This window comes from Periophthalmus magnuspinnatus, chromosome 19 (assembly GCF_009829125.3).
Source record: "Periophthalmus magnuspinnatus isolate fPerMag1 chromosome 19, fPerMag1.2.pri, whole genome shotgun sequence".
Lineage (NCBI taxonomy): Eukaryota > Metazoa > Chordata > Actinopteri > Gobiiformes > Gobiidae > Periophthalmus > Periophthalmus magnuspinnatus.
In genome coordinates this window covers 688106-708306 of record NC_047144.1, presented here as the reverse complement: position 1 = coordinate 708306, position 20201 = coordinate 688106, and the positions used below count along the sequence as shown (strand labels likewise).

Below are 20201 nucleotides of genomic sequence, written 5' to 3'. Positions count from 1 at the left end.
CAAACATCAGACGACCTTCCATCTTTATGACAAAAATCCCACCCCCCAGAATTTACCAACAAAAGTATGAAACAAGTGACGCAGCTGATATCACCAACATCAGCATCAGGGTGTGACGCTAACTGGAGGCACTGCTCTGTCTGAAACTGTCTGACTTTAATCTGAGTTTTGTTTTACCACAATCTGACCAGAAAGAACTGACTAAACTTTAACTACAACAGCCGATCTGTGCGGTTAAACACGTCCCTCTCAAATAACACACAAGTCACAAGCTAGCATTAGCATTAGCATTAGCATTAGCATTAGCCAACAGTTTTCCCGTCGGTCGCTCTCACCTTTTTGTGTAAAATCAAACTCCTAAACTCAGAAATGTGCTCATAGTTTTCTGTTATATTTATCTGACAGAGTTTGTTTTGAATGTGTGCGTTGTGTCTCCACGGTAACTGCTGCACATTATACCATAGACATACATGCAGACATATTTGCAGATGTATTTGGAGTTGCTGTGTGTTCTGTCTTCTGACATTTGGGGACTTTTTGGATTGTGATAAGTTCCTGTTTTTGGACAGAGCTGAGGATCCAAACCAGATCATCACAGACCAGAGTCCAGCAGCAGAACTGATCCTCATTTAATGACAAACCAGTGGACCGGACCGGACTGGACCGGACCGGACCAACCACACACAGGCACACACCCACAGACGCACACACACACAAACACACCCCCACAAACACAAACACACACACAGGCACACACACACATACGCTCACAGGCACGCACAAACACACACACACACAAACAAACACGCACAAACACCCACACACACACAAACACACACAGGCACACACACACATACACAAACACACACAGGCACACACACACACCACACACACACACACACACACACACCCCCACACACACCTACACACACACACACACACACACACCCACACACACCTACACACACACCCACAAACACACATACACCGGACACCTGACACACAATGGAGGTCGGTCTCATGAAACTAAAACACTGATTCCACATGTTCAGTCCAGGTTCAGTCCCGGTTCAGTCCAGGTTCAGTCCAGGTTCAGTCCCGGTTCAGTCCCGGTTCAGTCCCGGTTTAGTCCATGTTTAGTCCATGTTTAGTCCATGTTTAGTCCATGTTTAGTCCATGTTTAGTCCTGGTTCAGTTCTGGTTCAGGCCTGGTTCAGTCCTGGTTTAGTCCTGGTTTAGACCTGGTTTAGTCCTGGTTTAGTCCTGGTTCAGTCCTGGTTTAGTCCTGGTATTGTCCTGGTTTAGTCCTGGTTTAGTCCTGGTTCAGTCCTGGTTTAGTCCCGGTTCAGTCCCGGTTTAGTCCCGGTTTAGTCCCGGTTTAGTCCCGGTTCAGTCCCGGTTCAGTCCCGGTTCAGTCCCGGTTTAGTCCCGGTTCAGTCCCGGTTCAGTCCTGGTTTAGTCCCGGTTCAGTCCCGGTTCAGTCCCGGTTTAGTCCTGGTTCAGTCCTGGTTCAGTCCTGGTTCAGTCCTGGTTTAGTCCTGGTTTAGTTCTGGTTCAGTCCTGGTTTAGACCTGGTTTAGTCCTGGTTTAGTCCTGGTTTAGTCCCGGTTTAGTCCTGGTTTAGTCCTGGTTTAGTCCTGGTTTAGTCCCGGTTCAGTCCTGGTTCAGTCCTGGTATAGTCCTGGTTTAGTCCTGGTTTAGTTCTGGTTCAGTCCTGGTTTAGACCTGGTTCAGTCCTGGTTTAGTCCTGGTTTAGTCCTGGTTTAGTCCTGGTTTAGTCCCGGTTTAGTCCTGGTTTAGTCCTGGTTTAGTCCTGGTTTAGTCCCGGTTCAGTCCTGGTTCAGTCCTGGTTTAGTCCTGGTTTAGTCCCGGTTCAGTCCTGGTTCAGTCCTGGTTTAGTCCTGGTTCAGTCCTGGTTCAGTCCTGGTTTAGTCCTGGTTTAGTCCCGGTTCAGTCCTGGTTCAGTCCTGGTTTAGTCCTGGTTCAGTCCTGGTATAGTCCTGGTTTAGTCCTGGTTTAGTTCTGGTTCAGTCCTGGTTTAGACCTGGTTCAGTCCTGGTTTAGTCCTGGTTTAGTCCTGGTTTAGTCCTGGTTTAGTCCCGGTTTAGTCCTGGTTTAGTCCTGGTTTAGTCCTGGTTTAGTCCCGGTTCAGTCCTGGTTCAGTCCTGGTTTAGTCCTGGTTTAGTCCCGGTTCAGTCCTGGTTCAGTCCTGGTTTAGTCCTGGTTCAGTCCTGGTTTAGACCTGGTTTAGACCTGGTTTAGTCCTGGTTTAGTTCTGGTTTAGTCCTGGTTCAGACTCCCACCTGAAGAACCAAAGACACTTGTTTTTGATGGAGACGTATCGTGGGAACACGAGTCAAAGCTTCGTCCTCGTCCACGGCTCACGGGAGAATGAACTCGCCTCTCCACAGACGCGCTCGTGTTTGGGGATTTATCTCCTGATTTAAAATTCATGATTTGTATAATTGACAGGAGGCACTTTTGGGCCAATGGCGGATTCAGAATCACTGATCCAAATCTGGAAATCTCAATATTTAATGCTTCATTTTTGGGCCGATTCATAAATGAGTAAAATGTGATTGGGTTTTTTAGCTCGAGTCAAATTGAAAGTTGCAGCGAAGTGTGACCCGGAGACAAGATGGCCGCCGCTCAGACGAGGACAGACGTGAGTCCAAATGTGGCCTGATAAAACGAGGAGGCGTTTATGTCCCAGCATGCCCCTGTGCGCCGCCTTTCTCCATCAGCGAAGAATCAGGAGCAAAACAAACTTTAATGTTTTATGACTTTAAAAAACAAACAACATGAAGAAATACAACTGTCCCACAGCGCCCCCTGTGCACAGACACTGCACCTGCAGGAAGAGACCAGGACTGAACATGGACTAAACCAGGACTGAACCAGGACTAAACATGGACTGAACCAGGACTGAACCAGGACTGAACCAGGACTGAAATAGGACTGAACCAGGACTAAACATGGACTAAACCAGGACTAAACCAGGACTGAACCAGGACTGAACCAGGACTGAACCAGGACTGAACCAGGACTAAACCAGGACTAAACCAGGACTGAACCAGGACTAAACCAGGACTGAACCAGGACTGAACCAGGACTGAACCAGGACTGAACCAGGACTAAACCAGGACTAAACCAGGACTGAACCAGGACTGAACCAGGACTGAACCAGGACTGAACCAGGACTAAACATGGACTGAACCAGGACTGAACCAGGACTAAACCAGGACTGAACCAGGACTGAACCAGGACTGAACATGGACTAAACATGGACTTAACCAGGACTAAACATGGACTAAACCAGGACTAAACCAGGACTGAACCAGGACTAAACCAGGACTGAACATGGACTAAACATGGACTTAACCAGGATTAAACCAGTCAGAGGGTCAGTGGGGTCAGAGGGGTCAGTGGGGTCACAGGGGTCAGAGGGCCTGTGTCACAGGGTTCAGTCACAGGAGCGACGTCACCATGAAGAAAATGGACTTCTATTCTGCAAAATTCCAGTGTGGCATTAAACGTTTTTATCTACATGAAGAATGATACGTTCAGAATCACACTGACCCCGCCCCCTCCACACTGACCCCGCCCCCTCCACACTGACCCCGCCCCCTCTACACTGACCCCGCCCCTCTACACTGACCCCGCCCCCTCTACACTGACCCCACTGGCCCCATCCCTCCTGTATTTCCTCCTCTTTATCTCTCCATTTGGCTTGTTGTTTTCTTCTATCACTCTATTAAACCTGACTGGGCCCAGCTCCTCTCTCTCTCTCTCTCTCTCTCTGACTCTCTCTCTCTCTCTCTCTCTCTCTCTTTCTCTCTCTTCTACTCCATCCATCATTCTGACAGACTGAATTATTTTTACTGAGCAACTACAAAATGTTAGACAAGAGAGAGAGGAGGAAAGAGAGAGAGAGAGGGAGGGGAAAGCATGGGGGAAGGAGGGGTAGATGAGAGAGAGAGAGAGGAGGAAGAGGAAAAAGAGGGAAGGAGAGAGGAGTAAAGAAAGAAAGGGAGAGGTGGGAAGAGAGAGAGGAGAGAGGGAGGAGGAAAGAGAGAGAAAAAGAGGGGGGAAGAGAAAAGAGACAGTGAGGGAGGGGAAAAGAGAGAGAGGGGGGAAAGATAGGGGAAGGAGAGGACAAAAGAGATGGAAAGAAGAGAGGAAAGGTAAAATGTTAGAAGAGAGAGGAAGAGAGGAGGCGAGAGAAAGGGATAAAATAAAGTGAGAGAGGGTGAGAGAGAAGGATAAATGTGAGACAAAAGAGAGAGAAGGAAGAGAGAGAGAGAAGAAAGAAGGAGAAAAGAGAGAAAGAGAGAAAAGAGAGGAAGAATAGAGAGAGAGAGACACGGACGAAACAAGAGAAAGGATGTTCTCTCTGTGTCTGTGTGGAGTTTGCGTGTTCTCTCTGTGTCTGTGTGGAGTTTGTGTGTTCTCTCTGTGTCTGTGTGGAGTTTGCGTGTTCTCTCTGTGTCTGTGTGGAGTTTGCGTGTTCTCTCTGTGTCTGTGTGGAGTTTGCATGTTCTCCCTGTGTCTGTGTGGAGTTTATATAAACCTCAACAAAATGAAAAATCTAGAAAAATGCTACAATTGTTGAATTTAATGACGTCAGATCTGAAACACATGGACTTTATAAATGAACTGAGAGACTTTTGTATTTGTCCTGAAGGGGGCAGCAGAAGACCTGGTTTAGACCTGGTTTAGTCCTGGTTTAGTCCTGGTTTAGACCTGGTTTAGACCTGGTTTAGTCCTGGTTTAGTCCTTGTTTAGACCTGGTTTAGTCCCGTTTCAGTCCTCGTCCACTTTGTGTGACTTATATCTGCACCAGATTATATTAAAAACAAACTCCCTAAAGAGCAGGTCCAGACTGAAGCTGAATCACGAAGAAAAAGTGAAACATGTGGTTTGATTTGAGGCAAAATAAATAAACAAATGTATCACAGAGACGGGTTTAAAATGATCCATCTGCTCCTGAAAATGTACCACAGTTTGTTTCAGTTGTTTTGGCTCAGTTTCTCTGATCGGCTGAAACGTTCTGGTCCAAACTTCAAACGCTTCAATTTTGGTTTTATAAAGAGAAAATGTTTTGGTGCAATATTTTAGTTTTGTTCTGTCGACTGCTGTTTCCTCTGGGACTAAACCAGGACTGAACCAGGACTAAACCAGGACTAGACCAGGACTAAACCAGGTCTAAACCAGGACTAAACCAGGACTAAACATGGACTAAACCAGGTCTAAACCAGGTCTAAACCAGGACTAAACCAGGACAGGCCTTGACTTTGACCGTGTTTAAATCCGGGCTCAGTTCTGTTTAGCTGCTGTGACTGAACAGGGTTTATTCTGCACTTTTTTTCTTTTAATGTTGTTTTTATGATGATCATTTGTGATTATTTATGTTTTGATTTGTCGTGTTTTCTTTTAAAGTCTTTCTTATTCTGTAAAACACTTGGAGTTACTTTGTGAGACAATTATTCTGTAGAGAATGAGTCACAGCCGAGTGAAATAAACAGTTTTAAATCCTGTTCTGACTCCTGTAGTGAGTCAGAGCCGCTCCTCAGTCCAGGTGGGCGGGGCTGCAGTGGGCGGGGCTTCACAGGTGAGTCACAGGTGTCTGCCAGTAAAAGTTTGAACAGACGTTTTCATTTCTATTTTTTCTTTATTTCCATCAATATTTACAGCATCAAAACTAAGAAAGGACATGAACAGAATGTGGTTCTCTCAAACTGAAAACGCTCCACTGTGTTTTTAAACTTCACCTCCACTAGGATCATCATTTGGAGCATTTCAGTGAATCTGGAATTGTCAGTCTCTACAGAACTAAAGGTAAAAGGAGCTGTTAACTTGAAACAGACACAAGTTCTGGTCTGTTTTTGAGGAGGACACAGCGTTAGAACACGACGTAAAGCTACAAGAGTCCATTTTGTGTAATTTAGAACCTTAAAGTCCCCTTCAGTCCGACGGAGTGCACAGAGAAACAGACGAGCCAGAAGAACAGAGAGTAAACCCAGGGAGCAGAGGATGAGTGAAGGTGGTGTTGAAGGTGTAGATGTGGGTCAGTTGGTCAGAGGAGACTGTGTAGAAGGACAGAGAGCCAGCAGGACAGTCCACAAACACTGAGACTGTCCCAGAAGAGGAGGTCCTGAAGCTGGAGAAGCGGGTTTCTTTGTTCTCATGAAAAACAGAGAAACCATCTTTAGAACACTGCAGACTCCAGGACTGATCATTCAGTCCAAACAAACTCTCGTTACAGCGTCCTTTCCTTAGGATTCCTCTGTAGGAAACTGAAATGTCCACACATCCACTCCACTGGACCTCCCAGTAACAGCGACCGGTCAGACCAGTGGAACACAGAATCTGAGGCCAGGTCTCAAATCTGTCCTGATGATCTGGATACGGCTGCTCCTCTGTCACACGTGTCACCTTCTTGTTGTTGTCAGACAGTTTGAGGTTTCTGTGAGCTGTGTTTGGATCCAGAGTGAGATCACAGAAATCTGATGAAATGAGAGTAAAGTTAAAACACGAGAAGAACACATGAGCAGTCAGATGTTTGGACACATTGTCTTTTATGTTTCTTCTTTATTTCCATGCTTATTTACACTGTAGATTCTCATCGAAGCATCAAAACTAAGAATGAAGACATAAAAAACTAAACTCAAAATAACTTTTTTTAATTATTAATAATAACCGGCCTTTGCTTTGAACCCTGGTTTGTCACTTTTGTCGTTTCTTGGCCTTGAGGCTCGGCTGAAGTGAAAACTATTTCAGGAGACTTCATCATAAACCTGACTGAGAGAAGGACAAGCACTGCAGCTGTCCATAAAGTAAAGTATGTTTAAAGTTTAGATTTTTTTTTGTTTTCTTTTAACTATAGTAAAGTAACACTTACGCCTCTTAGGTCCTGGGCTGATGCACCAGGCTCCAGCTGGCTTCAATCTGGAGGAAAAAAGAGAAGAAATTTCAGTTTTGTCTGTGTCACTCTGAACAACGATGGACCAGTTTGGATTCTAAAAAGTGACACATTCTAAAACATGGTTTAAAATGAGGTTTGCTGTGACCAAGTAAATTCTGTTTCTGAGTTTTTACAGTAAAAGTCCATTTGTGAAACATCAGAGGAATCGTCTCCAGCTGAGGGCACGAGCGCTCGCTCACCGACCCTTCACCACACAGGGCTGCGAGCCGCGAGGAGCTTAACAAGAGCACGCCAGAGACCATGAGTTTGTGAAATAAAAGGGTTTTTTTAAGACCAAAGTAAGCATTTATCCTAAAACAGGAGTGCAGATCACTACTGTGTTATATAAGAGCACTCTTCAGCTCACATCAGTTTACACATCCTTTTTCTTTTTCTAGGGGGTACTTAGGCATCGAACTGTTACCTCAACAAGTCCAGTAAACATTTTCATAAGGCAGTGTTTCAGCAACGTGTGAAAAATAAGAGTCAAAGTTAACAACTTGCAAAAATATCTATTATAAGTAATCTGATGAAGATAAAGTCTGTGCAGACTGTATTTAAATCTGGACATAGGTCACGTTCCCTTTCCTGTTTGGTGCGTTTTGACCTGTGGAGATTGATCTGGCTGGACACCGGCAGAGAAGAAAATAGACTTGGTCTAAAGCTGTGCGAGCAGCTGAACATTTATGCATGGGCCTATTGTGTTGTGTCTTTACAAGGAAGTTTTTACAAGGAATTATATTTACAAGGCTCACATTTTTACTTCCTCTGTTCAGTTTTCAAATTGGCCAACAAAGTTTTAAAGGCAACGAGTGTTTCAGATGAATGTGTGGCTGCTGTTCATACCTGAGAGTGTCCAGTGTGCAGTGGGGGTCCTCCTGAAGAGCAGACAGGAGCTTTACTCCTGTGTCTCCTGGATGGTTGTAGCTAAGGTCCAGTTCTCTCAGATGGGAGGGACTGGACCTCAGAGCTGAGGCCAGAGAAGCACAACCTTCCTCTGAGATCAGACCATGTGATAAACTAACAACCCAAAACAAACAGAAACATGCTGTTGAGAAGGTTGCCGCCTAGTGGAACTCAGTTTACTGTTAAAATGCCTTTTCTGCCTTTGATTTATAAATTGTTTTCATAGCATCACAGTGTAATAGCATCCAAGAGCCAATATAGAGCTACTTCCTGCTATTTTAGCAGGAAGTAGAGTCGAAGGAGCCGGAAACGCGGCCAGTGGCTAGCAGGTTAGCTAGGTACATTTATAAGTACAGTTTGTAATTTAAAGTGAGATACATACAAAGGGGCCCTTAGAAAATGTTCAGGTAAGGGTAGACCAGTTCACTGTTGATATTCGAAGATGAAATGGAGCCTTACCTAAGACGTAAACAAACCTGGGGGGGTTTATAGTTACATGAGCATGACAAGGTTCAGCACTATTAATTAAAACCTTTTAAAATGCCACAATTTTAAACATTTGTATACTTGCATGAACATCAGGTAAGCAGTAAATATATCTATTAATTATGCTTTGCAAACGCCCTGAGTTAAAGAACATTACATGAAGGTGAAGGTGATGAAAATCTCCAAACCTGAGCCGTTCCAGTTTACAGTGAGGACTCTTCAGTCCAACAGACAACATCTCCAGCCCTGAGTCCTTCAAGTCGTTGCGACTGAGATCCAGGACTCTCAGACTAGAGGACTGGGAGCTGAGGACTGAGGACAGAACTTCACAGCTTCTCTGTGACAGGTCACAGTGGGTCAGTCTGGAGGAGACAAGAGCCCATCAGACTGAAGTACAAAAAAGAGGTTGGAAAATAGAAGAATATAACGTTCCTACACAGTGAAACATATGATTTGCTGGTGTGATTTTGATTTTACTACCAAGTGAAAATAAATAGAATTGAACAATATAAACTGTGTCAAGGTTATTGTCCTCAGTAAAATGTTGTTGAAAAGGCCCATATTACACTATTTTCTGATCAGTGTTAAAATGTTGTTTTCTCATTACAAACAGACCTGACGTTGTGTTTTGTTTCATTCATTCTGTTTTTGAGGAGATAACAGCGTTATAACATGGCTTAAAACTCACAGGAATAAATTTGACTCTATAACCAAATTCACATTAAGGTTTTGGTTTAAAATGGTCAAAATAAAGAAGCCAGACTGACCTTGACAAAGGCAGAAATCATTTCATGGATATAAATGAAAATAAATAAAATTAAACTTAGAAAGGCACTGGAGGCTTCCCCACACCAGCCAGAGTATGACAAATTCAATATTTTTGAATATTTTTTTTTGGGGTCTCAAAATTGAAGTACTTCCTTGTCGGGATGATTCTCATCCCAGGGCTTAGTTCTGAAAAACATTTTCTAAATAGTACTCTGTAATCAAGGAAATTCAAATTACATAATACATGAAGAAAAAACAAAAATGTAAAGATGCCTAGAAATGGTAACTTGAAAAATATTACATATAGTAATAATAATGTAATTTCTATTCTAAATATCTATTTTATTTTAGAATATTTATTTTTCTAACCTGAGCTGTTCCAGTTTACAGTGAGGACTCTTCAGTCCTACAGACAACATCTTCAGCCCTGAGTCCTTCAAGTCATTGTGACTGAGATCCAGGACTCTCAGACTAGAGGACTGGGAGCTGAGGACTGAGGACAGAGCTTCACAGCTTCTCTCTGACAGGTCACAGTGGGTCAGTCTGGAGAGAGAGAAAAAAATCATTTCCCAATACTCAAGAAGACAAGTATGTGTTTGTGTTCTCAGCAAGTACATTTCTTGCTAAGAACACAAGACTCGAGAAGGATGAAGTGCGAGTGCAGAGAATGCATGCTTTAAATTGGAAAGCTGCCACATAGATGATGTTTCACGAGTACATTTGTGAAACAAGCCATTGTTTATGTAGAAGTTGAATCAAACCATCCTCTGTTAAACAAATGTTACTCACAGAGCTTTGTTGGAGGCCTTGACCACTGGCAGCAGCCTCAGGAGAGCCTCCTCTGAAGCACAGTATTTCTTCAGCTCAAACTGGTCCAGATCTTCTTCTGATGACAGTAAGATGAAGGCCAGAGCTGACCACTGAGCAGGAGACAGTCCACCTTCAGACAGAAGTCCTGAACTCAGGTACTGTTGGATCTGCTCCACCAGAGAACGGTCATTCAGTTCATTCAGACAGTGGAGCAGGTTGATGCTCCTCTCTGCAGACACATCCTCACTCAACTTCTTCTTGATGTACTCAGCTGTTTTCTGATTGGTCTGGGAGCTACTTTCTGTCTGTGTCAGTAGACCTTTTAGAAGGCTCTGATTGGTCGACAGTGAAAGACCCAGGAGGAAGCGGAGGAGCAGGTCCAGGTGTCCATTTGGACTCTGTAAGGCCTGGTCCACAGCTGTGTGATGAAGATGCTTTAGTTTTCTTTTCAGACTGAACTTTGTGGATTTCTGTGTTTTTGGTGAGAGCAGGTTGATCCCAGTGTTGATGAAGGTCAGATGCACATGAAGAGCAGCCAGAAACTCCTGCACACTCAGATGGATGAAGCAGTAGACCTTGTCCTGGTACAGGCCTGGCTCCTCTCTAAAGACCTGTGTGAACACTCCAGAGTACACTGAGGCCGCTGCAGCGTCCAGTCCACACTCGCTCAGGTCACACTCGTAGAAGATCAGGTTTCCTTTCTGCAGCTGCTCAAAGGCCAGTTTTCCCAGAGACTCCACCATCTTCCTGGTCTCTAGACTCCAGTGTGGGTCTGTCTGAGATCCTTCTTCATACTTGATGTTCTTGACTTTGGCCTGAACCACCAGGAAGTGGATATACATTTGAGTCAGGGTCTTGGGCAGCTCTTCTCTCTCTCTGCTTTTCAACAAATACTCCAGGACTGTGGCAGCGATCCAGCAGAAGATTGGCATGTAGCACATGATGTGGAGGTTTCTGGACGTCTTGATGTGGGAGATGATTGTGTCGGCCTCGTCTCTGAACCTCTTCCTGAAGTACTGCTCCTTCTGTGGGTCAGTGAACCCTCTGACCTCCGTCACCATGGAGACGCACTCAGCAGGGATCTGATTGGCCGCTGCAGGTCGTGTGGTTATCCAGAGGCGAGCGGAGGGAAGCAGGCTCCCCCTGATGAGGTTTACCAGCAGCACGTGCAGTGAGGTGGACTCTGTGGGGTCGGTCAGGGCCTTGGTTTTGGTGAAGTCCAGAGGAAGTCTGCACTCGTCCAGACCATCAAAGATGAAGAGCACCTGGAGGTCTTCAAAGCTGCAGAGTTCTGTTTGTGTTTGACTAAAGAAGTGATGAACAAGTGTCACCAAGCTGAAGCTTCTCTCCTTCAGCACATTGAGTGCTCTGAAAGTGAACGGGAACAGCAGCTGTATGTCCTGGTTGGCTTTGCCTTCAGCCCAGTCCAGACTGAACTTCTGAGTGAGCACTGTTTTCCCGATGCCAGCCACTCCCTTTGTCAGCACTGTTCTGATTGGTCCATGTGTGTGAGCTGGGCCTTTAAACATGTCTTCACATGTGATGGGTGTCTCTGCTGGGTCTGGTTTCCTGGAGGCTGTTTCCATGTGTCTGACCTCATGTTCCTGGTTGACCTCTGAAGACCCTCCCTCTGCGATGTAGAGCTCTGTGTAGATCTGATTCAGAAGGGTGGGGTTTCCTGCTTTAGCGATGCCCTCAAACACACACTCAAACTTCTGCTGCAGGTTAGACTTCAGTTTACGATGATAAACTTGAGAATAACTCCCTGAATGAAGACAACAGATACAGACCTGAGTCTCAGAGAATATAAAACGACTGTGAGCACCTTGTTAAATGTGTTAAATGGTCCTACTGCTCCTCAGACGTTCAGCCAGCTCCTTCTGCTTCATCCTCCTCAGGAAGTTCAGTGTGATCTTCAGAACAGCCTCACTGCTGCTCCTCTGCTCTTCATCCTCCTCTGGCTCTAAGCATTCTGGGTAATCTGTACTCAGAACCTTGTGGAGCTTCTTCAGCTCCTTCTGGACAAAAGTCAAGATGTCCTCCTCCAGAAGCTGAACAGACACATTATAAACAACACAAATGCAGTCAGTGTCAGATCTGTGTGAAGTTCTCATTCTTCTGAACATTTATAAACTGATAGACCTTAAAGTGCATAAATTAGATTACTAATTTCTCTAAAACATAGTTAATATAATTACATTTAAAAGTAATACATTTTTTTGTAATGTTTTTGAAGTTTATAATTTTGCTTCCTGGTTGAACACAGCAGATACAATGGTACAGAATATGGAATTAATGACAGTTGATGACACAGGTTGATGAATATTAGGTATTATCCCACAAAACTATAGACTGTATATATAAACGGACATAGCTAGCCTGTTAGCCACCACGTTCCAAATAGGAAGTGAGCATGGGCACGCTCCGAGCTCCGTCGACTCTGGCTCCAATTCACTTTACATTGAAAAATTGTCCCCTGTCTTTGCAACTGCTGCAGTGAACCTTATCATTTTGGTCTTAAAACCCACTCTACACAATCCTGGTGTGTTTATTATACGATTTTGTCCATGATTCAAGATATATTCATTAATAACAGACAAATAGGCACTTTCTTTGCCCGAGGCCGCTCCAGCTAGTGTTAGCAGCAGGTTTGACTGACAGCGTTACTACGTGTCTGCTCACTGCTAAACCAGAGGTGTGGTTGGTAAAGGGGTGTTACCTTCAACAGCCTCGCTCTGGATTGGCTCTTTGGTTGCTCGACATGGAGTGGAAACACTCATGTCTCACAGCAAAAGGGTTTGGTTGGATCCCCGGGTCGCCCAGGCCTTTCTGTGTGGAGTTTTTCATGTTTCTCCTCGTGTCTGGATGGGTTTCCTCCGGGTTGTGATTTTGGGCGTTACAAAAATAATTGAATTGAATACTCGCGGTCGGAATTTCAAATATGGAACTAGGTTCAAACCTGTCCGCTATAACTGCTAGCCTCGATGAGCTTCATTTGACTGGAACCAAAAGCTATGGGTGATGTCACACTCACTTAGTCGATTTCTTTATATGGTCTGTGTAACAAACCAAGTAATAATTAGAAAAAAGTATACAAATCTTCCCCAGTGTCACGATCCGCACTATTCCTGCTCCCTGTTTTCTCTCCTGCCCTGTTCCTTCCCTCCCCCACCTGCCGGAGCCGGTGCTGGGCTGAGCCCCTGGCTCCTCCTGCACGCACCTGCAGCCCATCAGCGCAATTACCACCACCTGCCGTGGATAAGAGGAGCCAGGACCAGACACTCGGTGCCAGATCGTCCGCGTGGTCACATCCGGTTCTCTGGACCCTCCCGGCTCCTGCGCTCCCGGCTCCGCTCCTTCTGTCTCTCCGACCTGGTACCGTCTCGTCTCGTCCTGTTCTTCGCACTCTGCGTCTCTGGACCCCGCTCTGCACCCTGCTCCCTGTCCTGGCTCTGGTCGCCCTGTCTCCGTCCCTGCACTCCATGTCCCCGGACCCCGGCTCACGCTCTGCTCCCCGCCCCGGTGCTGCCCGCACTGTCAGCTCCGCTGCTCCGCCCGCTTCGCCCCTGGATCCTGACCCGCACCCCGTCTCCTGTTCCCCGCCAGATCAACTCACCTTATTGAACTGTAATTCACAATCTGTAAATAAACACTGTAATCCTTTCCTGAGTCCTGCACTGTTTGGTCTGATTTTCCTGCCATTACCACACCCAGAGTTGTTTCGTGATGTTACTGTGATGTGTCCGGTCAGCTGATTTAAACAGGTTTTGGCGCTGTCTTCCTACCGGTGGAGGCAGGACGACAGCGCCATCTGCTGTCAGACATCTTCAGGACTGTATCAGTATCCCAGGTGTGTGAAAGTAAAACGCCCCCTCATCCCGGTTTAAAGTGAAAATAACACGCACCAGTAAAACCGTACGGAAAACTCAGGAAACTCCTCGTCCGGCCAGAAGATAAAATAGAACAGGAGCCCAACTGTAATGTCATATACCAAATATCCTGAATGTCTTAATAAAACAAACATCAGGGAAACAGGGAGGGCTTTGAGTACGTGAAAAAGGAACATAGGCCAGAATCTGAGAAGGAAACAGTGAAGACGAGTACACGAGGAACCAAACACAAAGCAGAACAGGAGCAACTCAAATCAGACATTTCCGACCACTGCAAAAGAGAGAACCACGTTATGGACTGAGACGGAGCGAACATCATTGGGACAGAGGAAAAACAAACATCGTTGCTGGATTAAGGAGGTGACTGGAATACTGAAGCATGCCCACGGGACTTTAAACCGGGACGAGGGGGCCTTTTTACTCTCACGCACCTGGGATTCCGTCCTAAAGAAGTCAGACTGCAGATAGCGCTGTCGTCCTGCTTCCACCGGTACAAAAACTGCGCCAAAACCTGTTTAAATCAGCTGACCAGACACGTCACAGTGACATCACGTGACCAGTTTGAGGAAAAGCGTTAGTGAGCAGTCGAAAGTCTCAGGTATGAAAATAAACTAAACCTTAGTCTGAAAAAGAATCCGTTAAAATAAATATATTGTCTAATGCACCTTAAATATGGAGTCCAGCTGTGCCTGATGGTGTTGACCACTGGAGACCTCTGGACGCCGCTGCTCCACTCTGTGAGAGAGAGTAAATACAAATACCCTCCAAACATTATGTGTAATCATCGCTCACAGAGACTTACGTTTCTGTCGCAAAAGATATAGGATTCCCCATGGAATGGTCACTCCTGAGGCTCTCGCAGCTCGGACGCTCAAAAGAGTCTGGACTGTGGAAGGTTCAGATTTGTTCATGGAATAGTTTTTATATTTTTCATGTCATATATTTCAGTAAAAAACATTTGTAGCGTGTAGTGGGTTTTTGTTTGGAAAAGTAACAATGAGGTAGAAAAACATGTGTCTTTACTGTGGGCCAGCTCGCATCTCCACAAACCTGACTCTTATTTGGACTAGATGAGGGCCTCCTGCTTGTTTCTATAAAAATGCTGTTTCTTCCTATTATTTTCCACAGTATGGCATAAAACCGTAAAAAAACAATCTGAACGTTTCGAAGTACGGTTTTAACTTTCTATTTCCATGGAATCGTGCGGGTGATGTGCGATCTCCAGAATGTTACGTACTGTGCTTTTAAAGTCCAGAACTATACCAGAGCCCAGATACCCTGCATATGTTTAACTCACCCTACAAAGACCCTTAAATGTCCAGTCTAAGACGTCATTGGCTTCACCCTGTGGCTCGTCTCTAAAGTTTATCAGTCGTACGATAGAGTTCCAGGTCCCAGGAGCAGGTCTGGAGCAGTGGCTCTAGTCTGAGCTCTGACATGGAGAACAGTGGTGGAGGGTTAAACATTATTTGTAGAGACTTACGTTTCTGTCTCAAACGATATAGGATTCCCCATAGACTGGTCACTCCTGAGGCTCTCGCAGCTCGGACGCTCAGGTCTGTGGAAGTTTCACATTTTTCACGTCATATTTTTTCAGTTAAACCGTTTCTAGGGCATAGTAGGTTCTTGGTCAAAAATGGCGTTGGAGACTTTATTCCCAGAAGTGCACGGATTTACACGCACTGCCTTTGTGGTGGTGGGAGGTCCCTTTTACCGTACAAGGCCCCTCCCCCAAACCAATCAACAAAGAATAATACAGATCTACAGAAAATACACATCTAATACAGCAACTTTTTGTCCAGTTGACAGATTTGACTTTTGACTTTTACCTCGACGACTGATGGATTACGCAGAAAACACAAAAATAATGGCAATTTCTCTACAAAAAGAAAGAGACACATTTCATAAGCTCGAAACACACGCAGGAAAGTAAAGAACACAACTGAAACGTAAACATTATACACACACGCACTATATACAAGATGGTAATCCTACTGGAAATTTACAGGCAGACGTGAAAAGGCCTGCGCGCGCAACAACGCCCACAAACTTGGCTCAGTTACACCGGTTTTGTTGGGATGAATGGGACAAAACTCCTGCCAACTATTGTGAGAAATTTGTGGGAGGATATCCAAAACGTTTGACCCGAGGCAAAGGCGCCAAATACTAATCAAACGGATGTGAACTTCTGACTGAAAAAAGCTTATGCGCTTTTTAAAATTTATTGTATGTGAACTTTCAGCCCTGCTTCACACACTCTCACAACTCGGATCCTCAAAAGACGCTGGTCTGTGGAAGTTTCAGATGTTTTTATGAATGATCTTACGTGGAGAACAGCGGTGGGTCGTTCATCTCTTACCTCTGAGGCTCGGGGAGGTGAGTCGTTTTGGAGGGAAAGGCTCCTGGTTCCTCCGTGCGCTCCGTCTCATCCATGTTCTGTTCATTTACTCATAAAAACACATGACATCCAAAGTCAAACATAAACGTCAGCAGCAGGTCCTGGGTTAACGGCGCTCTTTATCGGACGCCATCTTCTCTTAAAAGTCTTTCAAGTTTGATGATCGTCTCAAACCCGTCTCTTCTTTGTTACAACTTGTAAAATAAACAATATTAAAATGTACTTCTCGTTTTGAAGGAGCGTCTCCGGTGAAGCGACTTCCTCAAACTCACAGTTGATTGTGATTCAGTCACTTGTTGAAACTTGTCAGTTTACACACGCCCTCTCGTACGGCTTTTGTTTTTTTTTATGTTCACAGCTTTCTACGTTTTATACAAACACAGAAGATCAGATCAGAAAATATGAAATGACGTAGTAAAGAAATAAAAAAGATTAAAAACTATGACATATTTAGATCCATGTTTCCTTTTATTGTTTTGAAAGTATAAACATGTTTTATAAGTTTCATTTTTGTTTTTCACGCTCTGAATCGTCCCTTTTTGCATTTGTGGAAGTTATCTGTAATATAAAACCAAAACGTAACAAGAAAACTGTCCGTGTCGGTTTTTATTACGTTTGCACAGGTTCAACAAACGGTTCAACCACAGACAGAGTTTCTGCTGCAGTGAGCCCAGAACGATGGAGTCACAGACAGGTCCAAGCCCCACAGGACGATCAAACGAGAAACATGTGGAATAAAACAGCAGACAAATAAAACAGAAAACACAAAGGCCCCTACAGTTAAAAGTGTGACTTTAACACTTAACACAGTGGACGGAACGGACAAACAACGCACAAAACTAAACTTTCAACTACGTCACACGACCTGCATTTAAACATTAAACAACAAAGTAGAACCCCGTCTCACATCTTCAGGAAAATCATGATTCTACATGTTTAGACCTGGTTTAGTCCTGGTTTAGTCCCGGTTTAGACCTGGTTTAGTCCTGGTTTAGTCCTGGTTTAGACCTGGTTTAGTCCCGGTTAAGTCCCGGTTAAGTCCCGGTTTAGTCCTGGTTTAGTTTTGGTTTAGTTTTGGTTTAGTCCTGGTTTAGTCCTGGTTAAATCCTGGTTTAGTCCTGGTTTAGTTTTGGTTTAGTCCTGGTTTAGTTTTGGTTTAGTCCTGGTTTAGACCTGGTTTAGTCCTGGTTTAGTCCTGGTTTAGTCCAGGTTTAGTCCTGGTTTAGTCCTGGTTCAGTCCTGGTTTAGTTTTGGTTTAGTCCTGGTTTAGACCTGGTTAAGTCCTGGTTTAGTCCTGGTTCAGTCCTGGTTTAGTCCTGGTTTAGTTTTGGTTAAGTCCTGGTTAAGTCCTGGTTAAGTCCTGATTTAGTCCTGGTTTAGTCCTGGTTTAATCCTAGTTTAATCCTGGTTTAGTCCTAGTTTGGGTCCTCTTTAAACGCGCGACTCTATGGGTCCTCTTTAAACGCGCGACTCTATGGGTCCTCTTTAAACGTGTCCTCTTTAAACGTGTGACTCTACGGGTCCTCTTTAAACGTGTGACTCTATGGGTCCTCTTTAAACGCGCGACTCTATGGGTCCTCTTTAAACCTGATGGAGTTCCTGCAGCCCTGTACTGATGTTTTCATGTTCTTTTCTCATGTATCGTGTTATCTGTGTATTTGTTGTCTTTTCTGTGAAGATGAAGTCGTTTAAAATCCTCTTTAGAAACAAACTTGAGTTGAAGTGAACTCTGCGACTCCAGTACATCCCATTATTATATCTCCATCCATAACGAACCGTAGTTAAACATTTCCAAGATGGCTTCCTGGATGGCGGGGGGTGGCTGTGTGTTCTGTGGCGGCCTCTTCTCTCCTTAAACTTTAATCTTTCCTATTAATTCCCCGCTCTTGGAGAATGTGCGAGGGTTAATGTGGCGTGAAGGCGTTTTTCACCGCACAATCTCTGCAAAGCTAATTAGCTTCAGGTGCTAAATGCCGAAAAGTGCCATCCATTTGGACAGACGCAGCTCGCGACGCTCCCCTGTGCCACATTCTTCTGCCGGGGACATTAAGAGAGAAGGAGAGAAAGGAGGAGAGTAAACAGTCGTCATAAAACGAGCTCGGAGGAGAGGAGATAGGAGTATTGGAATGTGCAGTAGTAGTAGTATTAGAAGTATTAGTAGTCGTAGTAGCTGAGGATATTAACGGAGAGAAGGAGAGAAAGGAGGAGAGTAAACGGTCATCATAAAACGAGCTCAGAGGAAAGGAGAGAATAGTGTTGGAAGGAGCAATGTGGTGGTAGTAGTAGTAATAGTAGTAGTAGTAGTAGTAGTAGTAGTAGTAGTAGTAGTAGTAGTAGTAGTAGTAGTAGCTGAAGACATTAACAGAGAGAAGGAGGAAAAGGAGAAGAGTAAACAGTTGTTATAAAAATAGCTGAAAGGAAAGGAGATAATAGTATTTTAATATGAAGTGCACTGGTAGTAGTAGTAGTAGTAGTAGTAGTAGTAGTAGTAGTAGTAGTAGTAGTAGTAGTAGTAGCCAAGGACATTAAGAGAGACAAGGAGAGGCAGGAGTAGAGTAAATAATCATAAATAACATGTAGGAAAGGATATAAAGGAGACAGGAGTACTGAAATGTACCAGTAGTAGTTGTAGTAGTAGTATTGATCGTAGTAGTTGTATTCATAGTAGTATTCGTAGTAGTAGTAGTAATCAAGGACATTAAGAGAGAAGGAGAGGAAGGAGAAGAGTAAAAAGTCCTGATAAATATACCATGGAATAAAGGGGATAATAGTGTCGGAATATGCAGTGCAGTGGTAGTAGTAGTAGTAGTAGTATTTGTAGTATTCATAGTAGTAGAAGAGTAAACGGTCGTGTAGGAGGAAAGGAGAGTATGAAAGGCCCGTTTATGGTACTTCCCCTTTAAACCATGATTAAAATAATAATAATAATAATAATAATAATAATAAAATAATAATAATAAAAAAAATAAATAATAATAATAATAATAATAATAAAATAATAATAATAAAAAATAATAATAATAAAATAATAATAATAAAAAATATAATAATAATAATAATAATAATAATAATAATAATAATAATAAATACATTGATTAATTAATATTAAAATAAAAATAAATAAAATCCACTGTTCTTGTTCCAACTGTAAAATGATGATGTAATCTTATATCGTTCTTCGTTTCAGATTTTGGAGGTTGAAGGACGTTTCTTAAGGGCAGGTTCTCTCCCTCAGGGCCCTGGATCTAAAATGAGCTCCTCACAAACGGCCGACTGCAGCACAATCCCACCTCCTCCTCCACCTCCTCCTGTGCCTCCTCCTCCTCCACCACCTCCTCCTCCACCTTCACTCTTCTCTCTCCTTTAATTGAAATAAAAAAAAGTTATAATAAAAATGTCTTTGAGCGACGTGACAACATGATGGATCACCTGCAAAAACCTGACGCAGAAACAACGGCTTCAAAAGGAAACGCAGCCGGGTTTACTCTGTTCTCGGCTTTGGGTTTGCCGCTTACGGGCGCCATTTTGAGGACTTTTCTTCACTCAAACGAAAGGATAAATCGATTTGTGAGTTAGTGCAGGTTTGTCATCTCTCTTAAACCTGTGGATGGAGCGGCGTGTACTGCGTTGTGACTTATATCTGTAACGTTTGCTCCCCCTAATGGTCTGCAAACGTAAGTGCAACTCAACCAGCAAACCAAAAAAGCTGCACTGTGTAAGTTTTCCAGCTGCTTGTCTCCATGGAGATGTCATTGCAGATTTAAATATATCTGACATTCACCCAGTTGCAGGTGCATTCTTACAGTGAGCCTCTCCACAGATCTGACCAGTAACATCGTCCAGTGTTTTGTGTCTTGTTTCCATGGACGCAGATGAGTTTAATGCCATACTGTGGAACAAAAGAGAAATATATAGAACTAAAAGGTGGCGTACCCTCTACAGAAAAGTGACATAGTGCAGCTTTAATGTTAAGGTCCTG

At 44.0% G+C, this 20201-nt stretch overlaps 1 protein-coding gene across 3 annotated transcripts in view; it reads right to left on the bottom strand.

The window, feature by feature from the left end:
• LOC117387568 (NACHT, LRR and PYD domains-containing protein 3-like) overlaps positions 1 to 16395 on the bottom strand; it is a 157510-nt gene extending 141115 nt beyond the window's left edge. The window contains exons 1-11 of one of the 3 annotated variants that reach the window (XM_033985098.2): positions 16184 to 16395; positions 15308 to 15382; positions 14627 to 14710; positions 14490 to 14559; positions 11787 to 11985; positions 9914 to 11699; positions 9494 to 9667; positions 8545 to 8718; positions 7811 to 7984; positions 6902 to 6948; positions 5723 to 6506 (exon numbers count right to left, since the gene is read on the bottom strand). In XM_033985098.2, the coding sequence (XP_033840989.2) occupies positions 5965 to 6506; positions 6902 to 6948; positions 7811 to 7984; positions 8545 to 8718; positions 9494 to 9667; positions 9914 to 11699; positions 11787 to 11985; positions 14490 to 14559; positions 14627 to 14710; positions 15308 to 15382; positions 16184 to 16257 (3399 nt within the window). In that variant the 5' untranslated portion in view covers positions 16258 to 16395 and the 3' untranslated portion in view covers positions 5723 to 5964. Of the gene's footprint in view, positions 1 to 5722; positions 6507 to 6901; positions 6949 to 7810; positions 7985 to 8544; positions 8719 to 9493; positions 9668 to 9913; positions 11700 to 11786; positions 11986 to 14489; positions 14560 to 14626; positions 14711 to 15307; positions 15383 to 16183 lie in introns of those variants that run through there. The other 2 variants (XM_055229695.1, XM_055229696.1) reach the window with 2 other exon arrangements.
• Positions 16396 to 20201: the final 3806 nt, after the last annotated feature.